The following is a 20,520-nucleotide window of genomic DNA, read 5'->3' on the forward strand; positions in this document are numbered from 1 at the left end:
TTGCGGGTTTTTGTTTGTTACTTTTTCTTTTTCTTTTTGGTTATTAGACTAGCCATAGCTACCACAGTTCTTAGACAGGTGGGCCATCTTGTGGCAACAGTGTCTAAATCATTTAGACCAGTGTGCCACAGGGCATTTCCATGGATGGCCCCAATGTTTTGGTTAAAACCCCTTTTGTGATGTCTTTTGTTTCATGGACAAACAGATGAAAGGGATTTGAGGCATCTGTGAGTGCTAGTGCTGGGGCTGAAGTCAGAACTGTTTTATAAGCCTCAAATGTTGTTTCTCGAGTCTTAGTCCGGTCTAGGAGCTCAGGGAAACCCTCTCCCTTGTGCTCATGTACAAAGGGCTTGTTTTTCCTGCAAACTCTGGTATCCAGAGCCAGCAATACCCAGCTGTATCTAAAAGTCTAAAACTATCTCTTTGTCTTTGGAGTTGGGACATGAAGGACTGTAGCCATCCTACTCTGAGACATGCTCCCCTTGCTGCCTCTCAACTGGTGGCCAAGATAGGTAGCCTCTGACATACAAAGTTCTTAGCTGATGATCTGCAGCCCAAGGTCTGTAACTCTTGTCCCAGTCCCTGGGTAGTTCTATTATAATCACTTTCCTAGGAAACCTCTGAGGGAAGAGCAGACGGTCAGCATTTGGAGTCTCATCAAACATGACTGAACAAATTCATTAAGTCCTATGGCAACCCAGTTCCTGTAAGTTGCCCACTGTAACCTTCCTCTGGATCTGTCCTTTTAAAAGCAAAGATGGCTCGAATTACTTCTGCTAATGGGAGACTGCAGAATGCATCTTTCAGATCCAAGACAGTGTATACCTGCTTCTCTGGAGGAATAAGACTCATGAGAATTACAGGTCCCAGGCTTCTTAACATACAGAAAAGAAGTATTTTAGGGTGACTGGCAGGACACCAGGATACCTCTTTCTTCAAGCCAGGAAATATGAACTTCATTTGCTCTGGGACAATGGTTTGTACTCTGTAAATTGTATTCAATAAAATGCTGATTGGCCAGGAACCAGAAAGGATGTAGAGGCAGGACAATGAGAACAGGAGAATTCTGGGAAGAGAAAGATTCAGTCTGCAATCATCATCCAGACATAGAGGAAGCAATATGTGTCTTCCTTAACAAAAGAGGTACCAAGACCCGTGGCTAAAACAGACAAGAATTATGAGCTAATATAAGTTATAAGAGTTAATAAGAAGTGTTAATAATAGCTACTAGGCTATTCAGTTTGTGATTGAAGTAGACCTCTGTGTGTTTATTTAGGACTAAACGGATGTGGGTAGCATGGCTAACTTAGAGGAACTGGGAAGGACAGAAAGCCCAGTCATCATTAATTTTCCCTTTTTTTCTATTCATTATGTATGTTTCTGTATTTCTCGTCAGAGAAGTGCAGTGCCTTTCAGCTTGTTCAAAAGATCTTGTCTCAATCAGTTCTCTGCTGGTAAACACCTTTTGATCTACTTCTAGCAATGAGGACTTACTTATGTCTTTAAATTTTTCTAACTTTTGTAACTTTTTTCTAGTATTTGTGTCTACCTGGGTGACAAAAAGGGAAACTGTTTCAGCAGCTTTCTTTAAACCCTCTAAAAAAGGTCTTGTAAGAATTGTTTAAAGTCTCCGTGGTCTTTGTTAGACTGATAACAACAACTCTTGTGTCTAGACTTCCTTTTTAGTCAGCATCCTTTTTTCCCTCATCCCATTGCAGTTTCTCTTGTTTTTTTCAGAGAAACTTAAATTTTGCATTTTCCCAGTGTATGAATTAGTGGTTGAAAAGGTCACAAAAATTAAAAAGAAGGATTAAATCATTTCTTTTTCTTCCTGTGGCTGGTTAGAGCAGGCAGTGATCTTGACAATCTATTTCCCCTCCTTGTGCCTTCTACTGCGTGCACGCCCCTGTGTACATTATACTGTGTGCATCTAATGTATGATGACCCTGTGTGCATTTCCTTGTATGCATTCATGTGTGCATGCCACTGTGTGATGCCCCTAAGTGCATTCCCCTGTGTGCATGCAATTGTGTGCCTTCCACTGTGTGCATTCCACTGTGTGCATGCCCCTGTGTGTCTTCTACTGCATGCATGCCCCTATGTGATGTGGGGCCCTCAATGAGATTCTCAACCTCTCCCTCACTGCATATAGGAAGCAGTACAGTTTGGGATCCTGACAGGATTCAAGCAACAAAACAAGCAACAGCTCTGGAGTGATACAGGCAGAGGTTTTTTTTTGTTGTTTGTTTGTTTGTTTCTCTGGGTGATCTGGAAAAGCCAAAATGATTAGGATCTCAAAAGATGGATATGGGTCTTAAGTCTAGGAGTAGAGTCTCACACTATAAAATTGCTGTTTAATACTGGGATATGAAACTGTAGAAACACATAGAAAGACACACAGACACAGTAAAGACAACCAGGGGTGGTCATCACACACTGACAAACCTGAAGCTTCTAGTGGGTATCCAGTGACATCTCACATTATTCCTGGGCACGGAATCAACACTTGCATCCAACTGTTTGTATATGTACAAACAGAAGGCACCTTAACCAGACCTACCTCTGAGGTGACAGCCCAGGCTACTTTCTCATTTGTTCCTTTTGGAGGTAAAGATGTCAGACTCCTGTGAGGCTTTAGGCAGCAGTTGATCAAAGGAGTCGTGGGGACCTTGAACACCCAATATATTGAGTACCCCTAGGACTGTCTTGATTACTACACTTTTCCCTGCTCTGAGACCCACATAACTTGGGGGTTTGGACTTTGGGGATATGCATGAGACCCCCTGAAATGCTGTGTGGTATCCACCAGAGAACACCACTTGGGTATAATTTTAAGCCAATAGGAAGTCTTTATTAGCTGTCCTGCAGCTACACTGGGTATTCAGGATCTCAGTGTATTGTTAAGCCTTTCTCAAGGTAAACTTTTAAACTTGAAATTTATATTCTGAGATAATATCCTTCAGTTTTAAAGAAGAATTAGCCTTAAGTGGAACTACAGAAGCCAAAAAGCATTTAGACTTTCCCAAAACTATGGACTTTGATGTTTTCATTTTGGCTGGTGGTATAGTCTGTGTGCTGAATTTAACAGCCTAAATGGTACTTACATCATGGAGTCAGTTGTGCTAAGGTCTGGGACCCGTTACATTATTTTCAAAAAGTAGACTTAAAAAGATTATATACTTTCTCCTCAACCATGTCTTTCCAACTAGCCCAAAAATCTGAAAATTATCACGTATATTTCATATCATATGAAAAAGTTTTTAAACAACAAATATCCTTGAGATCTCTTTGAACTGAATACTGAAGGTTCTGGTTAGAAAATGCTGATAATCCATACCACATACACAACCTACTGAAACCTTTCCACCATTTGTCAATTTACTTCTGTGGTTTCGGTTTCTAGTACTTCAACCCACTACAAAGGTCACAGGGCTTTTCAACATTTGCTCAGTAGGGGTAATCCAGAAAGCCTCACAAGATTGCAGGAGGAAATAAAAGACAAGTGGCAGAGGCTGTTCATCTGCGCTGAGCAGCAAGCGCAGGTAAGAAGGGACATTTGCTCTTGCTAGGTTTGGGGAGCTCTAATCTGAAATAAAGGGCCATCACCCTGGTCTGGGATCACCTGGTATTTATGTGGTTTAATTTATTTTCTTTATAACTACTGTGCTTAGAACAGCTGCTTCTGAACATGGGCTATGGCATAGCAGCGGGTGAACCCTGGATGATATTACCAGGGCAGCCAGTCTCTGAAGGCTACTACTAGGTTGCATTGAGTTATGGACCAGCGAGTGTGAGGCTTGCCCAGGAGTTATAAATGCACTGAAATTGTCTTTCTCTGTGCTCACTCTGTCTCTGCTGATGGCACAGTTCAACGACTATGGTCAGTGATTGAGCAGAGCTGATGCCTTCCTATCCCTACTGAAAAGGCTGCTTGTGTCTGATTTTCATGAGGGGAAACAGAATGAGATTCAAGATAAAAAGCCACAAAGAAGAACAAATAGAGGAAATGTGTTGATGTAAGAACGTCTCAAGGGAATAAGATATATGGTCTATTTGAGAGCTGAATTATCGATGGGCCAGGAACACTAGCTCAATTTACCACACACACTTTGTTCCAGCTAGAAGGTCTCTTAAAGTTTCTCTAGTAAAAGAATGAAGAAAGTCATAGCTCAAGGTACTTTTAAAATACATTGGTGGCAACATGAAACAGGTAGATCATGGCAAATGGGGAGTTTGCTACAGTCCTTCTGATGTAAGAAATGGCTATGGAGGCAGCTAAAGATAACCCAGGAAAATCTGGCTCTAGACTTTACAACATTCCAGCTCCCCACCATAACATGAATTCGAGTCAGTCAGTCTGTCAGCCTTCTAGGTTCATTGACACAGTTGTGACTGTTTTCTGGGAACCTTTGGTCACAGCTGGACCTCAGAATAAAGATGAAGGATGGGCAGTGACACTCACACATATGATCTTGGCTCAAGTGAACTTCATCCTCCAGTAGAAAGACAAACTTATTCCTCATGTCCTTGTACTTCTTAACCCTGCCCTGCAGGATCTGCCCCTAGACTGTAGTGAAGGGCTTTCTTACAAGAACCCTGGACACACAAATCTGAGACCAACGTCTGCTTACCTTGTCCCGAGATCCAGGACCTCAAGCTGTTGTCCTTGCCTCCTGGAGACCAGAATTCCACCCAGGCACCATTCTCTCTTATCACAGTCTTCCTGACAGCTTTGTTCTGCGTGGTCAGCTCCTAGTCTCTGGTTCTCAGTGTTTCTCTTCCTCCTCTTTTCATTGCTCCTTTCTCTGCCAAATGAGAACTACACAGAAAATAAAGGAGAGTGGCAGGAAGTAATTCTTTGAACCAATTCCTGTCTAGTGGTTTTGACTAGCTCCCTGATTTCTTGTTAGTTACATTACAGTTGCTTTCTACAATATTCAGTATTTGCATTGTTGCTCTCAACCCTGCTCTTCATTTATATTCATTTGTTGTGTAGATGTTTCTCAGTTCTTTTCTCTTGTGCAAAATGTTCTTAGAAGAGTCACTGTCACATATTTTAATAAATTTTGAAAAAAAAAAACCTAAAAAACAAAAAAAATACCCAAAATAAATGAATAACCTTATGTAGTTTCATGTCGGTTTTGTAATTTATTCTGTGGGTAGAGACTCAGGCCCACAACATGAGTATAACTACTAGCATAGGTAGAATGAATATATTTTATGATCTCCAGAAATTATCATAAAGATATGCATAAAACCCATAAAGTATTAATTCCTGGGTTTCTTTATTCACTATAATGGTAAACAAATGAATATTTAATTGATTATATGCAGCTTCAATATAAGATAATTTTTCTATACCTGCTTCTGTTTTCCATTTGATGTCTAGTTTATAATCCTTAATAAGGAGAAGTTTTATATGCGAAATTAATTGGAATATTTGTGTTGTGAGCATTAGAATTTTGCTTCTGTTAAATTATAAATGAAATCTATAATAATATTCTATAAGATTCTAAAATTATGTAGGTTCTACTTCATCTATGTCTCTGACACACACAGCATTGTTGTATTATTTAAAGGATTTCATATCTCTATCTTCTGAGTTTAAAGGGCTGATTCTATTTAATCTTATTTTTCCCTCTAGGAAAAGCAAGCACAATGACTTCAGAAACCTATATGCCAAGCCCTGTGTGCCTTATTGAGAACATAAATGGGCAACTGGAGGCTAACCAGGAAGCTCTAGAGATCCTGTCTAACATCAAACAGCCTGTGATAGTGGTGGCCATTGTGGGCTTCTACCGCACAGGCAAATCCTACTTGATGAACAAGCTGGCTGGGAAGAAATCAGGTGAGAGACACCAACACAGCTGTGCTGGGTCCCAAGACTCACATTTTCTACTTCCATACAACAGGGTGAAGAACTTAATCTTCTGGTTGCAGTTTGCTGTTGGGTTCTTTTTACTGTTGTTGCTTTGTCTATTTGCTTTTGTTTTTGAGACAAGATCATGCTCCAAGAAGATCTTTGGTTCAATATGTAGTCAGGTCTGATCTTGAACTCATGATTGTCTTTACCTTGGCTTCCTGAGAGTTGATTACAGTCCTGCCTCACCACATCTAATTCCTAGTTTACCTTCTAAAACCACAACAGTTTTATTTAGTAGATGGAGAAAGGCAGTAATAAAGATCATTTACATGTTAATAAATCTTCATGTACAACAGCAAATTTCTAGTGGTCTTTAAGGTTAAAAAAGTCTATCTTTAGTTTATGTATTGATATTTATTGTTTAGATTATATAACATTTATCTTTATGCCTGCTTTTATGTATATAAGTCTGTGGCATGTATCTCCACCATCCATCTCTAGAAGTAGCTCTTTTCACAACCCATACCACTATTCTATATGCTATATCTACAAATATTACTGTCCTAGGAATGCCATATGAGTGACTTGGACAAAATATGGTATTTTTGTAACTTGTTCTTTCACTTAGCATGATACATTCAAAGTTTGCCACTGTGAGAACATGAGCCAAAGTTTTCTTGCTTTTGAGGCTCAGTGATAAAGTGTGTCTACCACTGCCTTATCTATTCAGCTGTGGAGAAGACAGCTGGGCACTCTGAATGATGCAGACATGAGGACGGCTAGAGAGACACCTGTCTGAGACCAGACTCTCAGGTGTTCTGTCAGTCACATCACTGATCAAATGACTGACAGTAGCAATGTAAGGAAAGTGGATTTACTTTGCTCACAGTTAAGGGGATATCAGACAACTATAGCAGGGGAGACAGTACTTATGTATAGTGGATGGAGCTTGTGGCTTATTCATGCCTGATCAGAGCGCCACAATCAAATCCATCTTTATAACATTCACTTTATAACATTCAAAGGCCTACTCTCTCCCAGCCAAGTCCTACATCCTAATGCTCCCACATGTCCCGACAAACTAACTGGGAATCAAGTATTCAAACACATGAACCTGTGAGGAACATTTTACATTCAAAACATAGCATTTTGCTCCTGGTCAAATTAATGCAGTTAGTCAGACTTTAAAAGTCCCCATTGTCTTAGAGTTTTCACAATGGACAACAACATCCGGTCTCATATGAGAATCACGCAACCACTTGTTTGTGAACTTTTGCAAAATAAAATTTTAAATTACTTATCTGAAATATGCAATGTTACAGAATAAATTTTCCAATTTCCAGTGTTTAGGGGAAGAGGAAGGAAAAAGCATGCCATAGCCAGACTTGCCCAGCAAACAACAACCCTGTAGTTCCATGTGCAGTATGAGGGCATGATGTGGATATTTCCAGACAACGTCAGCTTGTGGACCCTGCTTTCAAAGTTACTGCTGTTACAGCCACACACACACCAAGTTCAGGAAATGCACATGAGAACTGACCCTGCTACACATTTTCTGAGGAACCTTGATGCAAGCCAATAGGACTTGGGAATGTGTATCTGAAAATCCAATTTCAGCTATGTCTCTGGTATTGTGATAAATACTAGCTTTGGGTTTAATTAATTCTCCCAGGCTTCATTGTGCTGTTTATTCAAAAAAGATTTATTTATTTCAATTTTTAGATGTACGAGTATGTGTACTTATGAGTATTTTGTCTGTGTGCCATGTGCATGCCTGGCATTCACAGGTGTTAGAAGGGCACATAAGCTTCCCTGTGACCTGCTATGTAGGTGCTGTGAACTGAACTCTGCCCTGTGCAAGAGTAGAAGGCACAACTAATCACTGAGTCATCTTTACAATTTGAGTATGCTAATTTTAGTATCACTTTGTTTTTTTTAGAATTTTTTTCTTTTTCGTTGAGAAAAGGAAAAAAAAAGTTTCTGCCTCCTCTCAGCCTCCCATTTCCCTCCCCCTCCTCACACTCTTCTCCCCTCCCCTCACTCCTCACCCCCTCCTTCTCCAGTCCAAAGAGCAGTCAGGGTTCCCTGCCCTGTGGTAAGTCCTAGGTCCTCCCCCCTCCATCCATGTCTAGGAAGGTGAACATGCAAACTGGCTAGGCTCCCACAAAGCCAGAACATGAAGTAGGATCAAAAACCCCGTGCCATTGTCCTTGGCTTCTCATCAGCCCTCATTGTTCGCCATGTTCAGAGAGTCCGGTTTTATCCGATGCTTTTTCAGTCACAGTCCAGCTGGCCTTGGTGAGCTCCCAATAGATCAGCCCCACTGTCTCAGTGGGTGGGTGCACCCCTCGTGGTCCTGACTTCCTTGCTCATCTTCTCCCTCCTTCTGCTCCTCATTAGGACCTTGGGAGCTCAGTCCAGTGCTCCAGTGTGGGTCTCTGTCTCTATCTCCATCCATCACCAGATGAAGGTTCTATGGTGATATGAAAGATATTCATCAGTATTGCTATAGGATAGGATCATTTCAGGTTCCCTATCCTCAGCTGCCCAAGGAACTAACTGGGAACATCACCTTGGGCTCCTGGGAGCCACTCTAGGTTCAAGTCTCTTGCCAACCCAAAGGTGGCTGGCTCCCTTAACTAAGAATTGTGCTTCCGTGCTCCCCTATCCAACCTTCCTTTATCCCAATCACCCTGTTTCCCCAAGTTCCCCCCTTCCTCCCCTTCTCATTTTTCTCTCCCCATCTCCCCCTAACCCATCCCACCCCACCCCCAAGATCCCAATTTTCTCCCCGGCAATTTTGTCTACTTCCCATAGCCAAGGGGATAACTATATGTTTTTTCTTGGGTTCACCTTCTTATTTAGCTTCTTTAGGTTCACCAATTGTAGACTCCGTGACCTTTATTTATGGCTAGAAACCAATTATGAGTGAGTACATCCCATGTTCATCTTTTTGGGTCTGGGTTACCTCACTCAGGATAGTGTTTTCTATTTCCATCCACTTGCATGCAAAATTCGAGAAGTCATTGTTTTTTACCGCAGCATAGTACTCTAATGTGTATATATTCCACAATTTCTTCATCTATTCTTCCATTGAAGGGCATCTAGGTTGTTTCCAGGTTCTGGCTATTACAAATAATACTGCTATGAACATAGTTGAACAAATGCTCTTGTCATAAGATAGGGCATCTTTTGGGTATATTCCCAAGAGTGGTATTGCTGGGTCCAGGGGTAGGTTGATCCCGAATTTCCTGAGAAACCGAAACACTGATTTCCAAAGTGGTTGCACAAGATTGCATTCCCACCAGCAATGGATGAGGGTACCCCTTCCTCCACAGTCTCTCCAGCAAAGGCTATCATTGGTGTTTTTTATTTTAGCCATTCTGACAGGTGTAAGATGATATCTCAAAGTTGTTTTGATTTGCATTTCCCTGATCACTAAGGAGGTTGAGCATGACCTTAAGTGTCTTTTGGCCACTTGAACTTCCTCTGCTGAGAATTCTCTGTTCAGTTCAGTGCCCCATTTTTTAATTGGGTAAATTAGCATTTTAAAGTCTAGTTTCCTGAGTTCTTTATATATTTTGGAGATCAGACCTTGTCTGTTGCGGGGTTGGTGAAGATCTTCTCCCAGTTAGTAGGTTGCCTTTTTGTCTTGGTGACAGTGTCCTTTGCTTTACAGAAGCTTCTCAGTTTTAGTAGGTCCCATTTATTCAATGTTGCCCTTAATGTCTGTGCTGTTGGGGTTACACATAGGAAGCAATCTCCTGTGCCCATCTGTTGTAGGGTACTTCCCACTTTCTCTTCTATTAGGTCCAATGTGTTCTGACTGATGTTGAGGTCTTTAATCCATTTGGACTTGAGTTTTGTGCATGGTGATAGATATGGGTCTATTTTCATTCTTCTACAGGTTGACATCCAGTTATGCCAGCACCATTTGTTGAAGATGCTTTCTTTCTTCCACTGTATACTTTTGGCTCCTTTATCAAAAATGAGGTGTTCATAGGTTTGTGGGTTAAAATTCGGGTCTTCTATATGATTCCATTGGTCGACTTCTCTGTTTTTATGCCAGTACCACACTGTTTTCATCACTGTAGCTCTGTAATAGAGTTTGAAGTCAGGGATGGTAATGCCTCCAGACAATCCTTTATTGTATAGGATTGTTTTGGCTATCCTGGGTTTTTTGTTTTTCCATATAAAGCTGATTATTGTCCTTTCAAGATCTGTGAAGAATTTTGATGGGACCTTGGTGGGGATTGCATTGAATCTATAAATTGCCTTTGGTAGAATTGCCATTTTTACTATGTTGATCCTCCCAATTCAAGAGCAAGGGAGGTCCTTCCATTTTCTGGTATCCTCTTCAATTTCTTTCTTCAATGCCTTAAAGTTCTTGTCAAATAGATCTTTCACTTCCTTGGTTAGAGTTACCCCAAGATATTTTGTGCTGTTTGTGGCTATCGTGAAAGGTGAAGCTTCTCTGATTTCCCTCTCTGCTTCCATATCCTTTGTGTATAAGAGGGCGACTGATTTTTTGGAGTTGATCTTGTATCCTGCCACATTACTAAAGGTGTTTATCAGCTGTAAAAGTTCTTTGGTGGAGTTTTGGGGGTCACTTATGTACACTATCATATCATCTGCAAATAGCGAAAATTTAACTTCTTCCTTTCTAATTCGAGTCCCCTTGATCCCATTATGTTGTCTTATTGCTAGAATTTCAAGCACTATATTGAAGAGGTATGGCGAGAGTGGACAGCCTTGTCGTGTTCCTGAGTTTAGTGGGATGGCTTTGAGCTTCTCTCCGTTCAATTTGATGTTAGCTGTCGGCTTGCTGTATATAGCTTTTATTATATTTAGGTATGACCCTTGTATCCCTAGTCTCTCCAATACTTTTACATAAAGGGATGTTGAATTTTGTCAAAAGCTTTTTCAGCATCTAATGAAATGATCATATGTTTTTTTTCTTTTAGTTTATTTATATGATGGATTACATTGATAGATTTTCGTATGTTGAACCAGCCCTGCATCTCTGGGATGAAGCCTACTTGATCATAATGGATAATTTTCCTAATGTGTTCTTAGATTCGGTTTGCCAGTATTTTGTTGAGGATTTTTGCTTCAATGTTCATGAGTGAGATTGGCCTGTAATTCTCTTTCCTGGTTGAGTCTTTGTGTGGTTTTGGTATCAGAGTAACTGTAGCTTCATAAAAGGAATTTGGTAATGACTCTTCTCTTTCTATATTGTGAAATACATTAAGGAGTATATGTATTAGGTCTTCTTGGAAGTTCTGGTAGAATTCCGCAATGAAACCATCTGGTCCTGGGCTTTTTTTGGTAGGGAGGTTTTTGATAACAGCTTCTAATTCTTCGTGACTAACAGGTCTATTTAGATTGTTCACCTGGTCCTGGTTTAACTTTGGTATATGGTATTTATCTAAAAAAGTGTCCATTTCTTTCACATTTTCCAGTTTTGTGGCATACAGGCTTTTGTAGTAAGATCTAATGATTCTCTGAATTTCCTCTGTGTCTGTGGTTATGTCCCCCTTTTCATTTCTAATCTTATTAATTTGCATATTCTCTCTCTGCCGTTTGATTAGTTTGTATAGGGGTTTGTCAATCTTGTTGATTTTCTCCAGGAACCAGCTTTTTGTTTCATTGATTCTTTGGATTGTTTTATGTGTTTCTATTTTGTTGATTTCAGCCCTCAGTTTGATTATTTCCAGTCTTCTACTCCTCCTAGGTGAGTCTGCTTCTTTTTTTTCTAGAGCTTTCAGGTGGGCTGTTAAGTCTCCAATGTGTGCTTTCTCAGTTTTCTTTAACTGGGCACTTAGTGCTATGAACTTTCCTCTCAGGACTGCTTTCATAATGTCCCATAAGTTTGAGTATGTTGTTTCTTTATTTTCATTGAATTCCAGGAAGACTTCAATTTCTTTCTTTATTTCTTCCTTGATCCAGGTGTGGTTCAGTAGTTGACTGTGCAGTTTCCATGAGTTTGTAGGCTTTCTGAGGGTAGCATTGTTGTTGATTTCTAACTTTAATCCATGGTGATCTGATAAGAGACAGGTGGTTACTAATATTTTTTTGTAACTGTGGAGCTTTGCTTTGCTACCGAGTATGTGGTCAATTTTCGAGAAGGTTCCATGAGCTGCAGAGAAGAAGGTATATTCTTTCCTCTTTGGGTGGAATATTCTATAGATGTCTGTTAAGTCCAATTGATTCATTATCTCCATTAATTCTCTAATTTCTCTGTTAGGTTTCTGTCTGATTGACCTGTCCATTGGTGAGCGAGGAGTGTTGAAGTCTCCTACTATTAGTGTGTGCGGTTTGATGGCTGCCTTGAGTTTTAGTAATGTTTCTTTTACGTACCTGGGTGCTTTTATATTAAGGGCATAGATATTCAGGATTGAGACTTCATCCTGATGAATTGTTCCTGTTATGAGTATAAAATGTCCCTCTCCATCTCTTCTGATTGATTTAAGTTTGAACTCAACTTTGTTAGAAATTAGTGTGGCCACACCTGCTTGTTTCTTAGGTCCATTTGCTTGATAAGCCTTTTCCCAGCCCTTTACTCTGAGTAGGTGCCTGTCTTTGTGGTTGAGGTGTGTTTCTTGTAAACAGCAGAATATTGGATCCTGTTTTCGTATCCAATCTCTTAGCCTGTGCCTTTTTATAGGTGAGTTGAGTCCATTGACATTAAGTGATATTAATGACCAGTGGTTGTTAACTCCGGTCACTTTTTTAGTAGTATAGTTTGTGTGTTTCCCTTCTTTGAGTTGCGTTGGTGATGGGTCTCTAGATGTCTGAGTTATTGTGGTCATTGTTGGACTCGCTGGTTAGTAATTTTCCTTCTATTACTTTCTGTAAGGCTGGATTTGTGGCTGCGTATTGTTTAAATTTGTTTTTATCCTGGAAAATTTTATTTTCTCCATTTATAGTGAACGAAAGCTTGGCTGGGTACAGTAGTCTGGGCTTTCATCCATGGTCTTTTAGTTTTGCAGTACATCTATCCAGGACCTTCTGGCTTTCATGGTTTCCATAGAGAAGTCATGTGTAAGTCTGATAGGTTTACCTTTATAAGTAACTTGGCCTTTTTCCTTTGCTGCTCTTAATATTCTTTCTTTATTCTGTATGCTTTGTGTTTTGATTATATATGGTGTGGGGATGTTTTTTTTTTTATCTAGCCTATTCGGTGTTCTGTATGCTTCTTGAACATTCATAGGTACATCTTTCTTTAGGTTGGGAAAGTTTTCTTCTATAATTTTATTAAATATATTTTCTGGACCATTGAGCTGCACTTCTTCTCCATCTTCTACTCCAATTATTCTTAGGTTTGGTCTTTTTATTGTGTCCCATATTTCCTGAATGTTTTGTGATGAGAGTTTGTTGGACTTGCTGTTTTCTTTGATCAGTGCGTTTATTTTCTCTAGGTTATCTTCAGAATCTGAGATTCTTTCTTCTATCTCTTGTATTCTGCTGGTTATGCTTGTTTCTGTAGTCTCTGTTCATTTACCTAGATTTTCCATGTCCAGCCGACCCTCTGTTTGTGTTTTCTTCTTTGCCTCCATTTCAGTTTTCAAGTCTTGAACTGTTTCCATTATCTGCTTGATTGTTTTTCCTTGGTTTCCTAGGGTATCATTCACTGATTTACTCAATTCCTCGAACTTTCTGTTATACTTCTCATCCATTTCTATAAGGGCATTTTTTACATGCTGTTTAAGGGTGTCAATCAGTTTCATGAAGTCAATTTTTTCTACTTCTTCTTGATTAAGGTGTTCATGTCCTCCTGTTGTGAGGTCGCTGGCTTCTGGTGGTTTCATGTTTTTTTTCAGATTGTTGGGTGAATTCTTGCATTGGTGCCTGCCCATCTCTTCCTCTCAATACTCCCCTATGGACCTTCTTTTATAGGATCAGGTCTCCTTGCCCACTGATGTAGCTTCCCAGTGATATCACTCCCCAGTGATGGCTCTCCTGGTGCCCAGATCGGATCTCCGTGCTGCTTGGGTAGCTCGTAAACAAAGGGCCTACCTTGCTTGCTGCAGGCAGGCTATTGAGACAAAGGAACTACCGCCCTCCCAGTTGTCCCCCCCCCCCCCCCGATTCGGATTCGGTCCCAGCACCCAAGTAGGCTCTAGTATCACTTTCTTGAAGCACTTGTTTCTACAAGTCTAATGCCTCTTTACCTTTCTGCTTTTCAGGCTTCTCTCTGGGCTCCACAGTGCAGTCTCACACCAAAGGGATCTGGATGTGGTGTTTACCTCATCCCCAGAAGGAAGGCTCCACTCTAGTTCTGCTTGACACTGAGGGTCTGGGAGATGTTGAGAAAGTAAGGATTGAGGGCTCAGGGTACAATTCAGCCCCTCATCTTTGAATATTTTACTATGCTGCTTTAAAAACTTTATTTTGTGTGTGTGTGTGTGCTTGCATGCTTGCGCCTGGGTCTGTGTTGTGTTGCATGTGCCATGGTGCATGTGCTACAATGCCCATGTGGAGGTTAGAGGACAACATGTAGGGTCAGTTCTCTTTTTCACCATGAGATTTCTGGGGTTTCAACTCAGACTCTAAGGCTGGGCAGCAAGCTTTCTATACATATCAAGCCTTCTCACTGTTTCCATATTTTTGAAGAAGTTTTTAAATTTCATCATTTTTTTAATTTACATGGCATATAGTTATGTTCAAACAGCAAAGATGAGAAAATAGTACAAGTTGACTCTAAAAAAGGAATGTGGTAGTTTGTGGTATTGAAACACTAACAATGAGCAAAGCAGGACTAGTGAGAATCATTGAGAAAGAATCACAAACCAAATTAACATTCATCCTTTAATGCTGTGGACGGCATCTATAGGTTTATTGCTGTTTCTCTTTTTTTGTTTGTACCTTGCATAGGTCACAAAAAATTGAATGTCCTTACGATGAAAATCCTCTCTAATAAAGTGAATATATTTTAGCACTACTGATCTGGAAAGTAACATAAGAACAAAACATAATCCTTGCCCATGTATGTTCGTACTTCCAGGGTGACAACCAGAACGACTGCTGGATCTTTGCCCTGGCTGTACTTCTAAGCAGCACCTTTGTGTACAACAGCATGGGAGCCATCAACCAGCAGGCCATGGACCGGCTGCAGTATCCTTTCTGAGGTCCAAAACAGCACCAGAATGAGTGGGGTGACCTAGTCTCCTAAACCAGCTCCATGACTCTGGTTCTTGGTTAATGAAGCACAAAACATAAAAAACATCTCATGTGTATATAGCTACAGTGTTCTTCCAGAGGTTTGGAACAAACAAATGAAGGTTTGGGGCTAGGCTCAAGGAAGATGTGGAACTACTATGGGATGTTGACTCTGGATCTGTGGTTGGTGCTCTGGTTGTTTCCGGGGCTTTCCTTAATTATCTGTTCAGCTATGTGACAGAGCTAACAGACAGAATCAGAAAAAGATCCTCATCTGACCAGCATGAGGTGGACGTTTCAGATGAATTTGTGAGCTTCTTCCCGGATTTCGTGTGGGCTCTGAGGGACTTCACTCTTGAACTGAGAGTAGATGGAAAATGCATCTCCCCAGATGAATACTTAGAGCATTCCCTGAGGCCCATATATGGTAAGAGACTTACAACTGATAAATGAGTATGATCATTAAATATGAGAATTTAGATTTTTCTGTCTATAATTTTCTTGCACCTACAGTCTATCTATTTCTTCTTGCTAATAATTCCTAAGAACTAGTGTTTAATATATGATTTAATAGATTAACTCAAACATTCTCTTTTGTACTAGGAACAAATTTATTTGTTCATTATCTTTTCCTTTGCAGTGATTAATTTGATCTCGTTACTTCAGATTTGTTTTTATATTGAAACAGAGAATATGGTATGTATGAAAATGTATTTTAAAAAGCTAGAGTAAGTGTTATCAGCATCCTAAGTGTACTGTTGAAACAGTGTGGGCCCCAAGCAGCTGGTGTGCTGCCAGGAATCTTTGAAATGAAATGATGCTGTACATGAGGGTTTACATATTTTATTTGCACACAGTTCTATTACACTAAGTGAGTTGAATACTGAGAATGAGCCCCTTTTCCTGAGAAGCCTAACAAAGCATTCGGCAATTGCTAGACTGAAAATCTTTAACGTAAACATCACTGCTACTTTTCTATTTTTCTTTTCTCTTTCCTTCTTTTTGTTTGTTTTGTGTTTTCAGGGTCTCACTGTCTGACTCAGGCTGACTTTAATATATAATCCTCCTACCTATGCTTACAACAAGCTAGGATTAGAAAAGATCACATGACCAAATTTAAAATTGTACACTTCCTTTCAATATCCAGACTGAAAATCCCGTTTTTGCTCCATCTAGGTACTGGCCAAACAAATAAAGAAAAAGAATTAAATTTGCCTCGACTCTGTATCCAAAAATTCTTCCCAAAGAAGAAATGCTTTGTGTTTGAACGACCAGCAAATGGTAGGCAGCTTGGCAAGCTGGAATCGCTGCAGGATCAAGACCTTGACCCAGACTTTCTGGAACAAGTGGCAGGGTTCTGTTCCTACATGCTCAAGTGTTCAAAGGTTAAAACGCTTTCAGGAGGCATCAGGGTCAATGGACCACGTGAGTGTCTTTCTAGTCTTTCTCCTCACAGTGTAGGCCATAGTATCAGGAGATAGCAACGATCTACCTCAGCTTTGAAGAAATGTAAACTTATGTGAACTGTAGTACTAAGCTGTACATGATACTAGCATTTATAATAGTTTTTGTCTATCAGATTTTCCTGTTGGATAAAAAGAAAAGAGGCAAAAGAAAAAACATTTTAAATTACACTAGAAAACTGAACCTGTGTTCAACAGACAGAGTATTAAAAATATGACTCTTTAAAAATTTTTTATATCTACTTTTATGCTTTGCAAACTATCTTTTTTCATTTTACATACCAATTCCAGTTATCACTCCCTCCCCTCCTCCTATTCTCTCCTCCTACCTCCCTACCCCACCCCCATCTTCTCTTCAGAGAGGGTAAGGCACATTGCTTTGGAGAAGGTTCAAGGCCTTCCCTAATATATGTAGGCTGAGCAAGGTATCCAAAGAAATACTTTCTCAAAAAGCCAGTACAAGCAGTAGGGATAAATCCTGGTGCCAATTCCAGTGGTCCCTCAGTCTGCCCCAGCCATGCAATTGTCAGCCACATTTAGAGGGACTAGTTTCATCCTATGCTTGTTCCCTCTCAGTTCGGCTGCTGGTGAAGAGCTCCCATTAGCTCAGGTAGGCTGTTTCAGTGGTGTCCCCATCATGATCTTGATCACTCTGCTCATATTCTTATTCCTCCCACTCATCAATGGAACTTGTGAAGCTCAGTCTAGTGCTCCTAGGCAGGTCTCTGCCTCTGTTTCCATCAGTTGCTGGATGAAGGTTTTATGGTGATATTTAAGATATTCATCAGTCTGACTACAGGGCAAAGCCAGTTCAGGCACCCTCTCATCTATTGCTTAGGTTCTTAGCTGGGGTCATCTTTTTGGATACTTGAGAATTTCTTTATAGCTAGATTTTTTACTAACCCCATAATGTCTCCCTCAATCTCTTTCCTTGCTCTCATTTCTCTCACTCCTCCATCTCAACTCTCCCATTCCCTCAAGTTCTCCTTGACCCTCCCTTTCTCCCCTCCTCTTCCTTTTCTACCTTCTCTTCTCCCCCACCTCTATGTTCCCAATTTTGTCAAGTCTTCTTTTCCATTTTGACTTTCTAGGTGGATGTATATATGTTTTTCTTAGGGTTTACCTTGTTTCTTAGCATTTTTAGGATCATGAACTATAGGCTGAATATCTTTTGTTTATAACTAGTATCCATTTATGAGTGAGTACATACCATATTTATCTTTCTGGGTCCGGGTTACCTCTCCCAGGATGGTGTTTTCTAGTTCCATCATTTGCATGCAAAATTCAAGATGTGATTTTTTTTTTACCACTGAGTAGTACTCTAATATATAAATGTACCACACTTTCTTTATCCATTCTTCTAAATGATGGGCATCTAGGTTGTTTCCAGGTTCTGGCTATTAGAAATAATGCTGCTACGGACATAGTTGAACAGATATCTTTGTAGTTTGATTGAGCATCTTTTGGGTATATACACAAGAGTAGTATAGTTGGACCCTGAGGTAGGTTGATTCCCAGTTTTCTGAGAAACAGCCACACTGATTTCCAAAGTGATTGTACAAGTTTGCATCCTCATTTGCAATGGATAAGTGCTCCCCTTACTCACATCCTCTATAGAATAAGCTATCATTGGTGTTTTTGATTTAGCCAGTCTGGCAGGTGTACGATTATATCTCAGAGTTGTTTTGATTTGCATTTCCCTGTTGGATAAGGTTGTTGAACATATCCTTAACTGTCAGCCATTTGACATACTTCTGGTGAAAATTCTCTGCTTAGTTCTGTATCCCATTTTTAAAAGTGGGTTATTTGGAATTTTGGTATCTAATTTCTTGAGTTCTTATATATTTTGGAGATCAGTCCTCTGTCTGGAGTGTAGTTGGTGAAGATCTTTCTTCATTCAGTAGGCTGTCTTTTTTTTTTGTCTTATTGACTCTGTCGTTTGCTGTACAGATTGTTCTCAGTTTCAGGATGCCCATTTATTTTATTGATGCTCTTATTGTCTGTGCTACTGGAGTTTTATTTAGGAAATGGTCTCCTGTGCCCATGCATTGGAGGCTTATCACTTTCTTTTTTATCAGGTTCAGTGTGGTTGGATTTATATTGGGGTCTTTAATCCATTTAGACTTGAGTTTTGGGAATAGATAAGTTTCTATTTTCATTCTTCTACATGTTGACATCCAGTTATCTCAGCACCATTTGTTGAAGATACTTTCTTTAATCCACTGTATAACTTTAGTTTCTTTGTCAAAAATCAGGTGTTCATAGGTGTGTGGATTGAAATCTGAATCTTTGATTTGATTCCATTGGTCAGCCTCTCTGTTTTAATGCCATTACCAAGGTGTTTTCATTATCATAGCTCTCTACTAGGGCTTGATATCAGGGATGGTGATACCTCCAGAAGTTCATTTATTGTACAGGATTATTTTGGCTATTCTGGGCTTTTTGGTTTTCAATAAAAAGTTGATTACTGTTTTTTCAAGGTCTGTGAAGAATTGTGTTGGGAATTTGAAGGAGATTGCATTGAATCTATAGTTTGTTTATGGTAGGCTTGCCATTTTTAATATGTTGATTCTCCCTATAGAGAACATGGGAGGTCTTTCCATTTTCTGGTATCCTCTTCAACTTTTCTCTTCGAAGTCTTAAAGTTTATGCCAAATAGGCCTTTCACTTCTTTGATTAATGTTACTTCAAGATATTTTATGTTATTTGTGGCTATTGTGAGAGGTGATGTTTCTCTGATTTCTTTCTCAACCTATTTATTGTTTGTCTATAGGAGTGCTACTGATTTTTTTTTTTTTGAGTTGATCTTGTATCCTGCTACATTACTGAAGGTAATTATTACCTGTAAGAATTACCTGGTAGCTTTGGGGGTCACTTATATATGCTATCATGTAATCTGCAAATAACAAAAGCTTGGCTTCTTCCTTTCCAATTTGAATTCCCTTGATCTCCTTTTGTTGGCTTATTGCTATAGCCAGAACTTTAAGAACTGTGCTGAAGATATAGGGAGTGGAGAGCCTTGTTTTATTCCTGATTTTGGTGGAATTGCTTTGAGTTTCTCTCAATTTAATTTGATGTTGGCTAAAGGATTGCTGTATGTTGCTTTTATTATATTTAGATATGTTCCTTGTATTCCTGATCTCTCCAAGATTTTTATCTTGAAGGGGTATTGGATTTTGTCAAATGCTTTTTCAGCATCTAATGAGATGATTATAGGGTTTTTTTCTTTCGGTTTATTTATATGATGGATTACATTGATAGATTTTTGTATATTTTACCACCCGTGCATCTCTAGGATAAAACTGACTTGATCTTGATGATTTTTTGATGTTTTCTTAGATTCAATTTCCCAGTATTTTATTGAGTATTTTTGCATCTATGTTCATGAGTGAGATTGGTCTGTAATTCTCTTTCTTGGTTGAGTCTTTTTGTGGTTTCACTATCAGGGTAATAGTCTCATAAAATGTTTGGCAATGTTCCTTCTGTTTCTATTATGTGTAACATTTTGAGGAGTATAGGTTTGAGCTCTTCTTGGAAGTTCTGGTAGAATTCTGCACTAAAACCATCCAGGCCTGTTTTTTTTTTTTTATTAGGAAGCTTTTGATGACATCTTCTGTGTCCTTAAAGGTTATAGGTCTATTTAAATTGTTCAACTGGTCCTGATTTAATTTTGATATAGGGTATCTATCTAGAAAATTGTATGTTTCTTTTACATTTTCCAATTTTGTGGAATATAGGTTTTTGTAATATGACCTAACGATTCTCTCTGCACTCCCTCAGTGTCTATTGCTCTGTCCCCCCTTTCATTTCTAATTTGGATGCTTTCTTTCTGCCTTTTGATTAGTTTGGATAATGGTTTGTCTATTTTATTGACTTTTTTCAAAGAACCAGCTCTTTGTCTCATTGATTCTTTGTATTGTTTTTATTGTTTCTATTTTATATATTTAAGCCCTCAATTTGATTATTTCCTGTCTTATACTCCTCCTGGGTAAGTCTGTTTCTTTTTGTTCTAGAGATTTGGGTATGTTGTTA

The 20,520-nt window shown here is 39.4% G+C and overlaps 1 protein-coding gene across 2 annotated transcripts in view; it reads left to right on the forward strand.

The window, feature by feature from the left end:
* The first annotated feature begins 3,492 nt into the window (after positions 1-3,492).
* LOC142854842 (uncharacterized) overlaps positions 3,493-20,520 on the forward strand; it is a 36,108-nt gene continuing 19,080 nt past the window's right edge. Inside the window, exons 1-6 of one of the 2 annotated variants that reach the window (XM_075981183.1) lie at positions 3,493-3,542; positions 5,645-5,848; positions 14,053-14,180; positions 14,871-14,980; positions 15,256-15,452; positions 16,202-16,450. In XM_075981183.1, the coding sequence (XP_075837298.1) occupies positions 5,659-5,848; positions 14,053-14,180; positions 14,871-14,980; positions 15,256-15,452; positions 16,202-16,450 (874 nt within the window). In that variant the 5' untranslated portion in view covers positions 3,493-3,542; positions 5,645-5,658. Of the gene's footprint in view, positions 3,543-5,644; positions 5,849-14,052; positions 14,181-14,870; positions 14,981-15,255; positions 15,453-16,201; positions 16,451-20,520 lie in introns of those variants that run through there. The other variant, XM_075981185.1, reaches the window with a different exon arrangement.

This window comes from Microtus pennsylvanicus, chromosome 7 (assembly GCF_037038515.1).
Source record: "Microtus pennsylvanicus isolate mMicPen1 chromosome 7, mMicPen1.hap1, whole genome shotgun sequence".
Lineage (NCBI taxonomy): Eukaryota > Metazoa > Chordata > Mammalia > Rodentia > Cricetidae > Microtus > Microtus pennsylvanicus.